We start from the raw sequence: 16,752 nt of genomic DNA, 5'->3' as shown, positions 1-16,752 counted from the left end.
CAGGGGTGGATGGGGCACAGGAGTTGAGAATGTATGGGTCAAAGGATGGAAAATTTCAGTTAGACTGGAGAAATACATTCAAGAAATCTATTGTACAACATGATGATTATTGTTAATAACAATGATTGTATACTTGAAAATTGCTGAGAGATTTTAAATGTTCTGTCTACAAATAAAATGATAAGTACATGAGATAACAATGAAAGTTAATTAGCTCAAATTAGCCATTCCACAATGTATACCTATATTAAAACATGTTGTATACCATAAACACATATAGTTCTTATCAATCAATTAAAATAATTTAAAATAATTTTTTAAATGAGTATTACCAGATATAAATACTAGACAAGGAGACAGGAGACACGTGTTGGAGCCCACCAACTGCCTCTGTCACTTTTTTTTGTCTAAGCGTCAGTTTCCTGGCCCGTATAAAGGGAGTGGCATAAATCAGCATTCCCATTTAAAAGCCCATCAGGGCCAGATGGCCATCTAAAGACAAAAAGGGGGCTGGAGTGGGAAGAACAAAGGGTTGCTAAGGGCTAAAGTAAACTGGGAAGCTCCTTTGAAAGCAGCAGCCACCATTTAGCTCCAGCTGTGTTGGCCATGCAGATATAGTAGCCTAGTGTATTCTGTTTACCAGAAAAATCCAAAACTTCATTTTTATGTGAAATCTAATTGTTTAATATTGGAAATAATTCATCAATTAAAAGCACTGTGTGAAACAAATGTAAATGAACAGGAACAAATAAATGCTACCACCACCACCCATGTCGTAGGGCTAAACTAGCCTGTGGGTGATTGGTTTGTTTTCCCTGGCTGAGGAGATCTAGCAGGTCTTTTCTAGTGCTGTCCAAAGTATGTGGTTCAGCAAAGCGGACTCTCAGTTCTTTAGACTAGTTTCAGGGGGTGGCAAATGTTCTCCTAAAGGGCTAGACTGTAAACATTTTAGGATGGCGGGCTATACTGTATTGATCACAATCAATTAACACAGCCATTGTAGCACAGAGGCAGACAAAGACAATATATAAACTAATGGGCATGGCTGTGTTCCAATGAAACTTTATTTATAAGAACGAGGGAGCTTAGTCCCAGCTACTCAGAAGGCTGAGATTAGAAGATTGCTTTAGCCCAGGAGTTTGAGGCCAGTCTGGGCAACACAGTAAGACCCCAACTAAAAAAAAAAAAAAAGAAAAGAAAAGAAAAAGAAAAACAAGTATTAAAAAAATGTGTGCTGGGCACAATCCCTCATGCCTGTAATCCCACCACTTTGGGAGGCTGAGGAGGGAGGATCACATGGTGCCAGGAGTTCAAGACCAGCCTTGACAACACGGTGAGACCTCATCTCTACAATAAATGTTTTAAAAAATTAGCTGGGCATGGTGGTGCACACCTGATGTCCTACCTACTCAGGAGAGCTGAAGTAGGAGGATCACTTGAGCCCAGAAGTTCAAGGTTATAGCGATCTCTGATGGCACCACTACAGTCCACCCTGGGGGACAGAGTGAAACCCCGTCTCTAAACAAACAAGTAAACAAAAATGCATGGCCTGTTACAGGCCCTCCTAATTTGCCAACCTCTGGTCTAGAGAAATTCTTAGAGAAGCTTAGGAATCCCTGTAAAACTGAATCATACTTTTTCATAGTTAGGTATCCAGGAAGTATTGTGGGAAACAAATATTATTTGTTTGAAACAAATATGTTAACACACTGCAAACCTAGTGTTTTCTCACAGAATGCACTGCTGGCCAGAGAGATGGCTCTTGGACCTTCATACTTCTCCCCTGAGCAAGAATGAGGTTTTGCCTATCCTGGTACTAAATCTAATATCTAATCCTGTTTATGATGAATGACAGTCTAATTTATACTGGTTAGAAGAGCACAGCTCTAATACCAAACTTTCCAAGTTCCAATCCTGTCTTGGCCACTTACTAATTAAGAGACACTGGATAAGTTAGTTAATCTCCACATGCCTCAGGTTCCTTATTTGCAAAATAGGATCAATTATAGAACCCGTAACATGGGGTCTATGGTGTAGGTAATCAACCAATATGTGTTAAGTGCTTAAAATGACATTAGTACAAAATGTGTGTTCAATTTAAATATAAGTATTAGCAATTATTAACATAGCCATATTTGTTTTGGTTGCTGACATCTTCAAAATATTGTCCCATAAAAAGGCAAATATTAGAATGGTCTATACTATGACTTCTTAATAATGTCCCAGTCTATGGTGAAAAGAGACCCCTGAATTAAAGACAGTCACCCAGAATGCAGGAAGTGCACCATTCCCTCTCCTTATTCTTCACTGTCCCACACCAAACATACACACCTGACTTTCTCAATTTCTTCTCTGATAAAAGACTTCTCAAGGAGTCCCTGAAGGTCCTTTCTAGCTATCCTAACACTGAGAGAAGATCTTAGGGAACATCACCAGCTCTTATAAAGCTCTGCAGTTCCCTTGTGGAACAGGGTTGTGGTTTATCTACTTTCCAACATCCTGCAAGGAAATATCTTTCAAATGACATCACTTCACAGCCTTTCCACCACCTGTAGGAGTGCCATGGACCACACGAACAGGTGGGTAACAGGAGTTCTCAGGCCAGAAGGGCAGGCATGGGTCTGATAAATTGGGGGGTGGCCTTGAGTCATCATAAGGGTGCTACTTTGCTCAAAGCGTGGGAATAAATTCCCAGTAAACTTCCCTCCAAAGTCATATACAAATTACTTTTGAATACTAGGCTCCTTCTTCTCCTTTTTAATTGAGAGTTATGTCTGTGACTAAAATGTATATATTATCACTGCCTTAGATTTAGTCATATGACATTTAAAGTTGATAATGAAACTTCTACTTTTTGTGTTTGAATCAGTCCTATAATAAAATAAAGGCTTCCAGAATTAACTTGTGTAAATGGAGAATATTAGGTGGAGATCTATTTTAATACAATTTTTATCACACAGAATTATTTCTCAAAATATTCTGCATTTAGCTACTTCCAATAATAGCACATTTACAGTCTCACAAAGAAGAACCAGAGACAGCACAGTATTTGAAACAAACTATAAATCCTCATTTTAAAAAAAATGGAGAAAAATATTCAAAGAAAAAAATGGATAATTCCTGATTAAGATTTTGTATAAAATGGACAGTTTTGATATTTAAACTGGCTGAGTAAATACTATTCTCTTAGGTGATGGTTGTTTATTTAAGTCATCCAATTGAAATTTAATTCCAGGATGATATAGATCAGTTTATTACTGTATCACCTTTGTGATTAAAAACAGTAACTGGGCCGGGCACGGTGGCTCATGCCTGTAATCCTAACATTTTGGGAGGCCAAGGTGGGCCGATCACGAGGTCAGGAGATTGAGACCATCCTGGCTAACACAGTGAAACCCCATCTCTACTAAAAATACAAAAAATTAGCCAGGCGTGGTGGTGGGCACCTGTAGTCCCAGCTACTCGATAGGCTGAGGCAGGAGAATGGCGTGAATCTGGGAAGCGGAGCTTGCAGTGAGCTGAGATCTCATGCCACTGCACTCCAGCCTGGGCAGCATAGCGAGACTCTGTCTCAAAAAACAAACAAACAAAAAAAACAGTAACTGGCCAGGCAGGGTGGCTCACACCTGTAATCCCAGCACTTTGGGAGGCTGAGATAGGTGGACCACTTGAGGTCAGGAGTTTGAGACCAGCCTAGCCAACATGATGAAACCCCATCTCTATTTTAAAAAAATACAAAAATTAGCTGGGTGTGGTGGTGCACGCCTGTGGTCCCAGATACTTGGGAGGCTGAGGCATGAGAATTTCTTAAACCCAGGAGGTAGAGTTTGCAGTGAGCCAAGATCGCCCCACTGCACTCCAGCCTGGGCAACACAGTGAGACTCTGTCTCAAAAAAAAATACCAATAACTTACTTATTAATTTCTTTTGTTTCAAGCCTAGTGTTAACATTTGTATTTGAGATTCCACAATTATAACTATTGTTATATTAGTGATAAACTCTGTGATATTTTATGACATAGGGAAAACTTAAGAATGGTAAAACCAAATGTCTTGATGGAGCATGCATGGCTTATAATCAAATGTGTGCTATAAGAGCTGAGCAGACGACATTTTAAAAATTAAAAGAGCTTTTTAATGACAACATATATATATATGTCTATATGTGTGAATATACATACACGTACATTTGTGTGTATGTATAATTCTTTGTTGACAATCATATTCATAGAATAATGCTAAAAAAAAAAAAAAAAAGGAATACGCTACAAACTCACCACAGCTTAGGTTGCTTTCAGCTTTCAGAGCTAGGTTTGGGATATTCCAGAAGTCATTTTGCCAGTCGACTACATTCCCTTTCACATTACAGCTGAGGTTGGAGAGGATTTTGGCATTCATGGTAAAATTCCAAAGTCGAAAGTTATAAATGTCCCCTTTTAGAGAGACAATTTCATTTTGATTGGAGCCCAACAACAATTTCCCATTCCCAGGAATAACTTTACTAATGGTAGAATCACATGGAACTGTTTCATAGTTTCTTTTGAAATTTACACCAATAGAGCCCAAAGAATTATTCCAAACAAGGCAGAGCTGCTCAAAGCTTTCTGCAAAAATGTCTTCTTTTTCTTTGACAGGTAATGCGTTATTCAACAAACATTTTGAATCAGAAATGGATAGAAAGTAGCCACTCTTGGCCTTTCCAAAACTGAGCAATTGTGTGAAGGATGCATTTGAGTAGGAGAAAGCTGTCCAATCACTGTCTTCATGGCCAACTTTGGTTGCTTCAAAGCAGAGTGTGAAAGCACTGAGCTCTGGAATGGAGATGCTTTTTGCAACAGATACCTGGTAAGCATCTGATGTCTGGGGTAAAATGACCTTTTGATTCCTTAAGGACACGGCAACTAGGACAAAACATAACAAGAAAGATAAACCTGTTAACTTCAGAACACAGACTAATGTGATGCAAAACACCAAGCCCTCCATCGCTTTCTACTAGTTAACTTTTTACCTACTATTTGCCCCATCCCTCCCCTCTTACTCATCTATCCTCTGTCACCAGCCCATTACCAATCGTCTGATATCAGTAATAATAAGAAATTCTACGCATTTCATCTCTAGTCATGATTGGATCTCACACCTAAACTTTTGAGTTACAGCCAGCCATTGATAAGTATGTTTTAATCCTGAAACTAAGAAATTAACAATTTAAAAACCCCAACTACCTAATTAAGGAAATAACTGGTTTCAGGAAGGCTTTGTTTATACATTAAGATTTTCAAAAATACTACTTTTCAAATGATTTCTAAACATAAATAATAGTTCTTATTTTCATTAATGATTACTTTTCACTCTTTCCAAACATTCCTGTACTGCCATCTCCCTTTCAGATACTCTATATCCTCCTATTTTTTCCACCATCATCAGGCTGTTTTAGGAACAAATACAAAAATAATTCTATTAAGGAGAGGGAGTCTAGTGAAAAGTCAAACAAAGTGGAGATTTAAGGTATCCAGGCATATAAGCCAGTTTTTGAGTAGTAAAGGGCAGACCATGGAGTTTCCTACTCCAGCTCTTCTGGGTAGTGGCCATGTGACCCTGGGTATGTTACTTCATCTCTCTCTACCTTTGTCTTATCTGTAAAATGGGCAACAATGGCACCTATTGCATATACGGTCAATAAGAATTAAATAAGTTAATATGTCCAAGGCACAGAGCAGTGCCAGTACCACAGCAATAAATAGCAAGTACTATTATTGTAATAGACGTGCAATAAATTCAAAATAAAAATGTATTCACCTAATCCATGATACATGCAAAATTATTACATAATACAATAGATTTAGCCCTATGCTAATATAATAGCCATTGTGAAACTAATTTGAGAAAGAAGTATTTCTCCTCAAAAATACTTTTTAATACTGGTTTCATATGAAAAACAGTTTGAATATATTTTAATATTCAGTACATCAAGAATAGTTCTATAATAAAACATCGTTTTAGTATAACTATTCTAGTAAAAATCTATGATAGAATTTAAAGGAATCATGGACTTTAGTTTACGTTTTAAATATAAGGCAGTTTATAGGTTCACTTATGCAAAGAGACACAATATGAACCAGTATTCTACATGCATTGTTAAAATTAAAAGCCTAGAAATAAATATCTCCATCAACATTTTATTAGTGGTTATGGCTGGGTGGCATTTGTATAGGTAATTCTAATTTACTTTTTTTGTTTTCCAATGTCCTATATTTTATCATTTTTAAAACATTATTTTGAAAAATTTTAAATATTTTGAAAAATTTAAGCATGTGTGTTTTAACCATGGTAAACACAAATAAATAACTCCACAATCAAAAAACACAATTTATAATAGTGAGGGTCAGTCATTTTCATAGTTGTATCTTTCTGTTTTTACTTAGAAAGTTCAGAAGAAAAAAAGTATAACTAAATCATAATAGTCATTTTCATAGTTGTACCTTTCTGTTTGTTTTTACTTAGAAGGCACAGAAGAAAAAAAAAACAGTATAACTAAGTCTCACCATGTTGAAGCTTGAGTTTCTTTAGGGAAACACAGGTTTTAGAGAGAAAGATTATTTAAATGTTATGTTGTGCCAGAATATAGAAACATATTTAATAAAAATATGCCTTATTTCATTCAGTTAGCCATTTTCAGAGGGCTTTCCTCAAGCTGTGTTATTTATTAGCTTAAACTGTTAATAGCTTGTTAAAAATTTACTGTTCATTTTCTGTATTTGTTCCCTACCATAGTTCCTTAAAAGGACAACATCATAAAACCCAAAATAAAATGATGTCTAAATAGGGATGTTTTAAATTTTCAGTGGAGAGATGTTAGAATTACAGATTTTAATTATTAGCCGTGGAATATCTACAGTGTCTTCCAAGCAGCCTTTAAATGTTCCACATATAAACAATATAAAAGAATTCAACTCTACTGTAACCACATTTTGGATCTGGTAATTATATTTTGCTAACAAGAATGCTCAGAGAATATTAACAGATTCTTGCCCTTATATCCCAATCCTAATCATTCACATTCACATAAAAGAGCATAACTCTGTCTTCTGGTCCTTGTGTTTACTGCAGAACATGTTAAATAAAAGCAGAAGGTTGGCGTTGCCTTTGGTTTACATACCTCTGATGTAGCTGGCATTGAAACCTTTCTTCTGGATGCTAAAGTCACTTGAAAAGGACACATGCATCTCATTCGCACTTGAGTTAAATGATAGGCCTTTGGCAGTTGCTCCACAAAATTTAGTCTGGCTCTCTCCATTATCAAGGGATAATGAGTCATAAATGCAATTGGGAGCTTCTTCAATGTCAAAGTCGTTAAATGTTATCTGAATGATATAACCGGTGGGGGCTCGGAGCGTCCACATGCAAGCCTGGCTGTTTGGGTAGTCGTTAGGGTAGCATGGAGAAGTAAAGGTCCCAGAAGGGTTGGACAAAACCACTCGGCAGTTGGCACATCCCCACACTGCTGGCCAGACAAAAGAGAGACAGAGAGAAGGGCTGGGTTCAGATGCATGCAATAAACCGAGAATACCACACACTGGTGACAATCAAGCAGTAAATATTTAAAAATACCAACATACAATCATAAAAAATAAATGGAAAATGAAACCCTCTTGAGGAGAAAAAGAACTATCAATAGAGCAACAAAAAGTAAAAGAGAAACAAAAAATTTTAATGCAATGATTCTTAAATTCGGGAGGTTATACAGTCTGAGAATCTGTTATACAAACTCTCTCCCGTAAAATGAGCAGGGGCCACACACGTTACACACAATTTCAAGGAGTACAATGAGGCCTCAGGAGGCAACAGCGAATTTCACAAAGGTTCACTGACCCAGGTTAAGAATCTCTACTCTAGAGGGTAACTGAACTGGGGTGGCGGGGGTTATAGAACCATAAAGATAGTGCTCAATGTTACAAATCATAGATATAAAGGAAGAGAAACTCTTAGAAAATAAATAATTTAATAGAAAGCTACCAATACAAAAAAATAATGAGCTATCTTCTGGCAGACTGTATTTTTTTTCTGAAATTCAAATAAATAGCATCACCTTGCAAACATGGATTATTTATAGTTTCGAAAATACATTCACTTATCCCATTTGTTTGTCACAGTTGGTAATTATATGCTTGTGGGCTCATCTCATTTACTCATTCATTTAGTAAATATTTATTGTGAGTCTATTATGTGCCAAGCACTATTCTAAATAATATATATCAATATCAATGAGCAGGAAAGACAAAATCTCTGTATAAAGGAATTTTTTTTTTTTTTTTTTTTTTTTGAGACAGTCTCGCTCTGTTACCCAGGCTGGAGGGAAGTGGCATAATTCTGGCTCACTGCAACCTCTGCCTCCCAGGTTCAAGCAATTCTAGTGCCTCAGCCTCCCGAGTAGCTAGGATTACAGGTGTGCACCACCACACCTGGCTGGATAAAGAATTCTTATACTTCAGTGTTGGACCTAAAGGTAACCACAAGTATAATGACAGATAAAGGTGGGGAAGAAAAGTAAAGCAAAGGATAAAGAGAGACTGAAATGAATGTTAGCGATGCTGGTTCTCCAAAGAGGTGACATTTGAGGAGAGATCCAACTGAATGATGTGAAGGAGCATGCCATGAGCATGCTAGAGTATAGCACCGCAGATCACAGGAATGGAAAAATTAAGACCCATTGTAAATGAACATTGGTTTTTCCCATGGAATGTAAGTCCTATGAGATCTAAGATCATGTCTCCTTTGCTCATCACTATTTGTTCTCAGTATAAGGTTCACAATAAATGTTAATTGAATGAATTATGTAAAGAAAAACCAAAGAAAAACCCTTCTGAGGTAGACAGGGGAAATGCTATTATCCCATTTTCACTAATGAGAACAGTTAGGTTCTTCTCAATTATTATTTATCCACCAGTTGGAATCAGAAACCAAGGTCTACTATCTTCCTGTCCAGAGATGCTTTTGCAACTAATATTCACATTGCTTTTACATATTTATATAAATGAAGGCAGTAATCTCATTTATTCAAAATACTGGATAAACTGCCATTAAATGGACACATAAACTTTCAAACAATAAAATACTTAAAAAAGATTAATGAAAATAACTAAATTTATTATATCCCTCCCTCTTTTACTGAGTTGACTAGAATGCATATACAATAACATTTCTTGAAAAATGGTAGTTACTACAAATACTACTATTCTTCTATGATATGGTGATTTATTCAAGGACTAATTCGATGTTTTATACAGCTCAAGTGAGGTTTTTCTCTTCTCTTTGGCCACCTTGTATTACTCAATGTTTCACTTTGCCAACTCTGTCTCCATCCATTCTTTTTAACTTGCCCTCCTCCTGCTCTTCCTCCCTAAGTCTCTGACATCTTGTACAAGACCGAAGACAGACAATGGAAAATAAATGATGATCATCAAGTGTCTGCCAAATGCTTTCTCTTATCCATCCCTGGAGCACCATGTTCCTCTGCTTTGTAGCACTATTCAGAGGACTTGTGTTACTTCCATTTGTGAGATGATTTTCTTATTGTAAATCTTCTTCCACTACTTTGTGAACTCAACAAGCAGAGGGTGTGTGACTGTCATATTTGCCATTCTACTCTCCAGCACTGCACAGTACCTCTGGCACATAGGAGATCTTCAATAAAATTTGCTAAATTTATGAACAAATGAGTAGCTTAAATGAAGGGAACCATGCCTAAATTAAAGAAAGACTCCATGCAGTATAACCAAGTCAAACAAATTCTAATTCTGAAAAGAAGATAGAGTACATGTGCTCTGGAACATCTCTTTAGGTGGGGTGTTGGGCTGTTTCTTCCAATCATATCACTCACAGCACAGGACTGAAATGATTAGGACTTTCTGACAAGTTCAGCTTTGTGTTACTTTGCCTTGGGCTCAGGAGAGAGAAGTAATCCTAGGAAATTAACAATAATTTATCCAGTTATAGGCACTGGAGATTAAAAATAAAAATATAAAGGAAAGTAAGCAACAACCTCTGTCATCGCAACATGCAGACAGGCAGCATCATTTTTCCAAGAAGAGATGCCATCCTTTATATCCAAGACCCAAGTTATGTGCATGACTTCCTTTATCCTATATATTATCTTTGCCAAATTCTTCCCTAAGACCTGAAGAAAGGGTTTAAGAAAATTTATTATCATTATTATTTTTTAGAGACAGGGTATCTCTCTGTCACCCAGGCTGGAGTGTAGTGGCCCTCGTTGCAGCCTCAAACTACTGGGCTCAAGCAATCCTCCCACCTTGGCTTCCAGAAGTACTGAAATTACTGGCCTGAGCCACCATGCCTGCCCACGGGTATAAGAAAGTTAAATTTGACTGATAACACTGACTGTGTAATCTTTAACAAGTTAATTTATCTGTGCCTCAGTTTCTCCACCTTTACACTGGTGATAATAACAGCAACCACTTCCCAGAGTTATTGGGAGGATAACATGGATTAATATCGGAAAGTCCTGGAAGTTGTACCTGGGACACAGTTAGCACTAGTTAAGTGTTGGCTATTATTAATAATTACTATAACACAAAATTAGTGCCTTAAAATTTTAAGAGAGGTAAAATAGCACACCACTTTAGTAGAATTTCTTTTTTCCTTAGGCACTCAGAGGGATAGAAAAAAGATAAAGATGACACTCATAACATGAATTCAGAAGAACATTTGATACATTCTTCCATATTATTCTTACCTTCAGTGGCTAGACAGCATTTAGAGATAGTGCTACTAAATAATAATTATCTTAAATAGATGAAATGTCAGTTAAACTAGACACAGTATCATCCTCTTCATTATACTTATAGAGCAATTCACAATAACAAGCTTTCACATATATCTCATTTAACATTATAATAACCCTGAGAATTATTACCACCTTTATCTTTAGAGGAAACAAATGAGGCTAATATAGATTGGATAACTCGCACAAAGTCACACATCTAATTGATAGTAGCACCAAAATTCAAACCAGCCCTTCTGAATGTAAGCCTAGTATCCTTCTAGGAAAAAAAAAAAAAAAGTTGCTACAATTAAACAAAAAACACAGAACAAAACGGTGAGCTCAAGTGCTTCTTTAAGAGACGTTTTTTAAATGGACAATTTCTTAAAAAGAGTTTCATAGCCCTAAAATAAACCTATTTTAAGAAACTCATTTGGAAACATTTTAATAAAGAGTATTAGGAAGTATGAAATATAGTGCTTTGAATTTTCCAATTTGGAGTAGTCAAATATCACTGCTAATTGATTCCTATACTATGAGCTAGCCTAGTAAGTAATTACTTTGATCTCTCTTAAGAGTCAGGGCTACCTAATTAGATGGTTACTGAAGTAGCCACTGAATGAGGTATTGGTAAAATCAGGATTAACACATATTCTAAAAGCTACTCAACTCAAAGCATCTGGCTCAATATGTTCTCAAAGACAGATATGGTAACATATTCTTACATATAATTATAAAAGCAAGGTTTTCAAGTAATCCAAACAAACAACAAACCAAATTCCACCCTCAGTTCTTGCCTATGCTTACAAATATTTAGCAGTAATTTACTTGTGCGTATTTTTACAAGTTTATTTTTCAATGAAACTCTAATCTATAATGAAAAGTCTTCCAGTCATGCCAAAGCCTAATTCAATTGATAAATAACATTTTGATATAGATTTAATAATCATTAACTTGTGAGGTTTTTTTTTTAATCTCAGATTTGGATTCTTACTCTACCTTTGCCACAAGTACTTCTTTATAAAATCCAAATGCCTATTCTTTAAAATCTCTTTAAAACAAGAATTTTAGATCCCAAGAGATAAATCAAAATGGAGATCAATTTTAGCTTCTTTCAGCACAGATTTGTGGATGATATTGAATAATTGCTTCTTCTAGACTGTGTTAAATGGTGAACAAAATGAATTCATTTAAGTAAATCTTGATCTCTATTTGAACATATATAAAACTGCAGCTAATGAGCTTGTAGAAAAACCTGGTCAGTGAAAATTATCTCCAGAAAATTTAGCTTAAGTTGCCTGCTTGGTCTGCATTTATTCAGTCATTATTTGAATTACCCATGAGGATATATTAAGTTCTAACACATGAAAAGCTCATTTGTTGCTTAAAAACATTTAAAATATTTAGTAGTCTTGGTGGCTTCTAAAAATTAAACCTAAGGGCCAGCAACTATGAATTCTAGAATCAGTTCTAATACCTAAGTCAGTAAAGAGCCAGGATAGCCACATATCATTTCTCCAGATCTAAGTAAATTGCTGTCAGATGTAACATCATTGAAATGTAAAATATCAATAACATTTTAGATGCTGGCATTTATCAAATGATTGATAATATGCAGAAATGGACGACTTCATCAAAGTAAGTTATTTTAAGTAATTTCAGACCACTATCCAGATTTTTCAAGATGGCATAGAATCCAAGGCAATCTGGCTGTGACATCTGTGATTCTGTTAATGTGACAGACTTGGCAAGCATCCCCACCACCCTCACCGCTCCTCCTCAAGCTCTGCACTCAAAGATAGCATTTCTACACTTGAGGAGGGTCTTTCTTAAAGCACGGTTACATTGGTCATTCCAGTCCCCTACCAGAACTTCTGACAGACATGCCAGAATACCAGTTCATTCACACACTCCTCCTAAAACAATGGTTTCCTGAGTAAACCGGATAATTGTTTCATTTCCCTCTGTAATGGGTCAACCCCAAAACGTTCTTTGGAAACACCCTGAATAAGGAGCTACTTCAACGACTTAAGCATGAGTTCAAAAGGGTACCGCTTACTTGAATCAGTTCAATTAAGCTTGACATTGCTAGAAAATGAACAAGATGTTGAACTGAAGTTTCCTTGATGAGGCACCATTAAGACTGACAATTTTTTGAATTTCCAAAGATACCCACATGCACCACACCCTCAAACACATCTCTTTCTTCTGTAATACTGTTAATGTTTAAACTTTGAGTTCTGTCTTTCCATAATCATGTTGGCAAGAGAACATTCCATGTCTGACTGCAAAAGATAATACTTTCTGAAGATCCAAACAAATGAACTGTTGTAAATCATTCCAGAGTCAGCCTGTTATGTAGATATACATCACTTGCAAGAGGCTTAGACACACAAGCACATGGGTATGCATATGTACACACACACACACATATTTTCGTGGGAAACTATTCTCTCTTAAGCAATGGTTGAGGCTTTTCCAGCTTTAAAAAAAAAAAAAACAATCTAAAGGCAATGAATAATTTGAAACAACATAAACTGCATGGTCTATCACCAAATCTACCTCCTGGTTAACATATTCATTCAAGTTCCTTATTCTCTTCCTGCAAACCCCCAACTCTGGATTAATCCAGCTGCGGACCTTCTTGCTCATGAATCCATAGGCCTCTGAACTCAGTTGATAAGAACTTACAAAATTTCACACAGTGTTTATACTAAAGTGGCTTCCATTTTTATTTCACTCATCCTCTCCAGCACTGGATGCCTCTGAGCACATGCTGCTTCTGGACAGTCTCTTACCCACAAATTCTCCATTCTCCTCATTTCCTTCCTGCCCTCTCAGCCCTCTCCAAGCACCACCTCTGCTACCCTTGCCTTTACAATCCTTTCTGTTTGGCCGGAGGATCTCAGACAAGCAGCATGGGCATCATCCGAGAGCTTGTTGACGCACAGAATCACCCAGACCTACTAAACAAAATTTGCATTTAAACGAAATTCTCGGATGATTAATAAGCAAGTTAAACTCTGAGAAGTACTGCTTTAAATAACAGTTTACTGCAAAAGCTATTCAATCTTCTTAGGTACAACTTCTCCCAAGAGGATCTGTCTCCTCTCACACCTCTTGCTGTCATCTTTATACTACTTGGTCCAAGGAGTAAACGCCTGACCTGAAGGGAACCAAACCACAGGCTTTGCTAATCAACCAAATGCTATCTTTCTCTAAGAATTTCAAGTTAGAGACACACACAACCAGAGAATGACAAAAAGAAGAATGATGACATTATAGAAATTCAAAGGCAGCAGCTGCCTTGGCCACTTGGAAATACAGGAAGCTGAGGGGCTAGAGAGCAAATGTAGAGGCTGGGCGCAGTGGCTCATGCCTGTAATCCCAACACTTTCGGAGGCTGAGGTGAATCACAAGGTCGGGAATTCAAGACCAGCCTGGCCAACATGGTGAAACCCCATCTCTACTAAAAATACAAAAATTAGCCAGGACTGGTGGCACATGCCTGTAATCCCAGCTACTCAGGAGGCTGAGGCAGGAGAATCACTTGAACCCAGGAGGTGGAGTTTCAGTAAGCTGAGATCACACCACTACACTCCAGCCTGGGTGACAGAGCGAAACTGTGTCTCAATAAAAATTAAATAAATAAAGAAAAGAAAAGAAAAGAAAATGTAGAGCACAAAGATGAGAGAAAACCAGACTTTTGAGAAACAGAGGTGCTTTAATTCCAGCCATTCCACATCCAGTAATGAAGAGTAGGAGCTGTTCCTTGTGGCCTGTTCTAGAATTATATGACAATAATTCTTATTATACCTGCTGCTCTACTACTTTACTTGGTTTTAGTCGATTTCTGTTGGTTGCAACCAAGTGTGCCTCAAGCCAGTACTCTAATAGAGCTCTCCTCTATGTTCAGCTCTTCTTTATATATACTCATTCTCGCTGGCTAATCTCATCTGAACAAAAGCCTTCATTATACCTAAATGTTCATCACATACATGTGCTACTGAGCACCATATCCTAGCTTTGCAAATACCTACTCAATATCTTCACTTGGATATCCCATAGAGCCATCAGTCCAAACATCATTCCTCAAATAATTTGTTTTTATCCTCCTTATAATTGTTAGCAGCATGAACATCACCCAAATTAGGACTCTGAACATCCCTTCTCTCTTCTTTCTCCCACACCATCTCAAATAATTTGCCAAGGGCTATGACATTTGTTTTATTCATAGTTGTTAAATCTGCTCCTCATCTCATTCCCACAGTTTAAGGTCCTGTAGTTTAAGGTTCTCATCCTTTCTCTCTTGGATAAAAGTTTGGTCTCCTTGTCAATACTCTTGTCACCTGCAACTAACTCATCTTCCACATCACTACCAGAAAGATCTATCAATATCCTAGTATGAAGGTAAGTTTTCTCTACCTCCAAATCTTCTCTGGGATCCAACAAGACAAGCCCCTTGACTGACATATACAGCACTCCTTATTAGCCCTGTTCACACTTCCTGTCTCTTCTCATCTCCCCACATCCCCGCACTTAATAAATACTTACTAAACATTTATCTGCCTGGCACTGTGCCAGGTTCTGGGAATACAGTCATGTATAAGATATAATCTCTGACTATGGATTATTGGAAATGCAGATAAATAAGTAGATTGTGATCATACAATGTGATAATTGCTCTGATAGAACAGGTGCTCTGATAGAACAGTGCTATACTATAGCCTGGGTTTAGACTTCATAGAAACAGTACCATTTCTAACCAAATCAAGAAACTGAGATGTAAATATGCAGTTTGGGAGTGAGCCAAGTAAAGGAGGAAGGCAGAGACAAAACAGAAAACAGTGTCCTGGGCAGTGAGGTCAGCAGGTACAAGACAGCATAGACTGTTCAAGTAACTTAAGATTTAGTTCAGCTGGAGCATCGTGTGTAAAGTGGGGAGAAATAAGAGATAAAGATGACAAAGTAGGCAGAGATAAGATTTTGCAGGATTTTGCAAGCCATGCTAGAGAAAATGAAAGTATACCAACAGCAGTAGGGAAACTAAAAAGGTTTTAGTTTGGGGAAGGTAAAATAACTGGATTTTTGTTTAGCACTTTTTTTTTTTTTTTTTTTTTTTTTATATATAGGGTCTTGCTCTGTCTCCCAGGCTGGAGTGCACTGGTACAATCATGGCTCACTGAAGCCTCAACCTCCTGGGCTCAAGCAGTCCTCCCACCTCAGTCTCCTGAGTAGCTGAGACCACATGTATGCACCACCATGCCCAGCTATTTTTTTTTTTTAATTGTAGAGGGGATCTCATAATGTTGCCCAGGGTGCTCTCAAACTCCTGGACTCAAGTGATCCTCCCACCTCAGCCTCCCAAAGTGCTGGGATTACAGGTATGCAGGCATGAGCCACTGCACCAGGCCAGCACAGATACTTTTTTTGAGACAGAGTCTCACTCCGTCGCCCAGGCTTGCATGATCTCGGCTCACTGCTGCAACCTCTGCCTTCTGGGTTCAAAGGATTCTCCTGCCTCAGCCTCCCGAGTAGTTAGGACTACAGGCATGTGCCACCATGCCCAGCTAATTTTTGTATTTTTAGTGGAGACGGGATTTCACCATGTTGGTCAGGCTGGTCTCAAACTCCTGACCTCATGATCCGCCCTCCTCGGCCTCCCAAAGTGCTGGGATTACAGGTGTGAGCCACCGGGCCCAGCCACAGATACTTTTTAAAGCCTTGCTCCTTTTTATATAAACAATACAAAACTACCAGTGAACAAAGATCCTTGTAAAAATCACTGTAGCCCAATTCTAAGGACCTGACAAATGACAAGAAGAAAGACAAAAGCTAGCAAGCTGCACTGACAGTTTGTGGAAATAACTTAGCAGTCACAGTGGCAAGGCAGATTTATTCTACAAGGACTGAATTCACTGAAGTGAGCCTAACTGCTGATGATAAGACAGAAAAGCAGCAAAGTGACTACTCTTA

General features: G+C 37.5%; 1 protein-coding gene across 8 annotated transcripts in view; it reads right to left on the bottom strand.

Moving 5' to 3' along the window:
- ADGRG6 (adhesion G protein-coupled receptor G6) overlaps positions 1-16,752 on the bottom strand; it is a 141,829-nt gene that overhangs the window by 68,910 nt on the left and 56,167 nt on the right. For all 8 annotated transcript variants that reach the window (XM_057302600.2, XM_057302601.2, XM_003827717.7 and 5 more), the window contains 2 exons: positions 7,156-7,497; positions 4,277-4,900 (listed from right to left, as the gene is read on the bottom strand). In XM_057302600.2, the coding sequence (XP_057158583.1) occupies positions 4,277-4,900; positions 7,156-7,497 (966 nt within the window). The remainder of the gene's footprint in view (positions 1-4,276; positions 4,901-7,155; positions 7,498-16,752) is intronic.

The sequence above is a fragment of the Pan paniscus genome, chromosome 5, assembly GCF_029289425.2.
Source record: "Pan paniscus chromosome 5, NHGRI_mPanPan1-v2.0_pri, whole genome shotgun sequence".
In the NCBI taxonomy this organism is placed as follows: domain Eukaryota; kingdom Metazoa; phylum Chordata; class Mammalia; order Primates; family Hominidae; genus Pan; species Pan paniscus.
The sequence above is the reverse complement of the archived record's forward strand: the minus strand, read 5'-3'. Positions and strand labels throughout refer to the sequence as shown.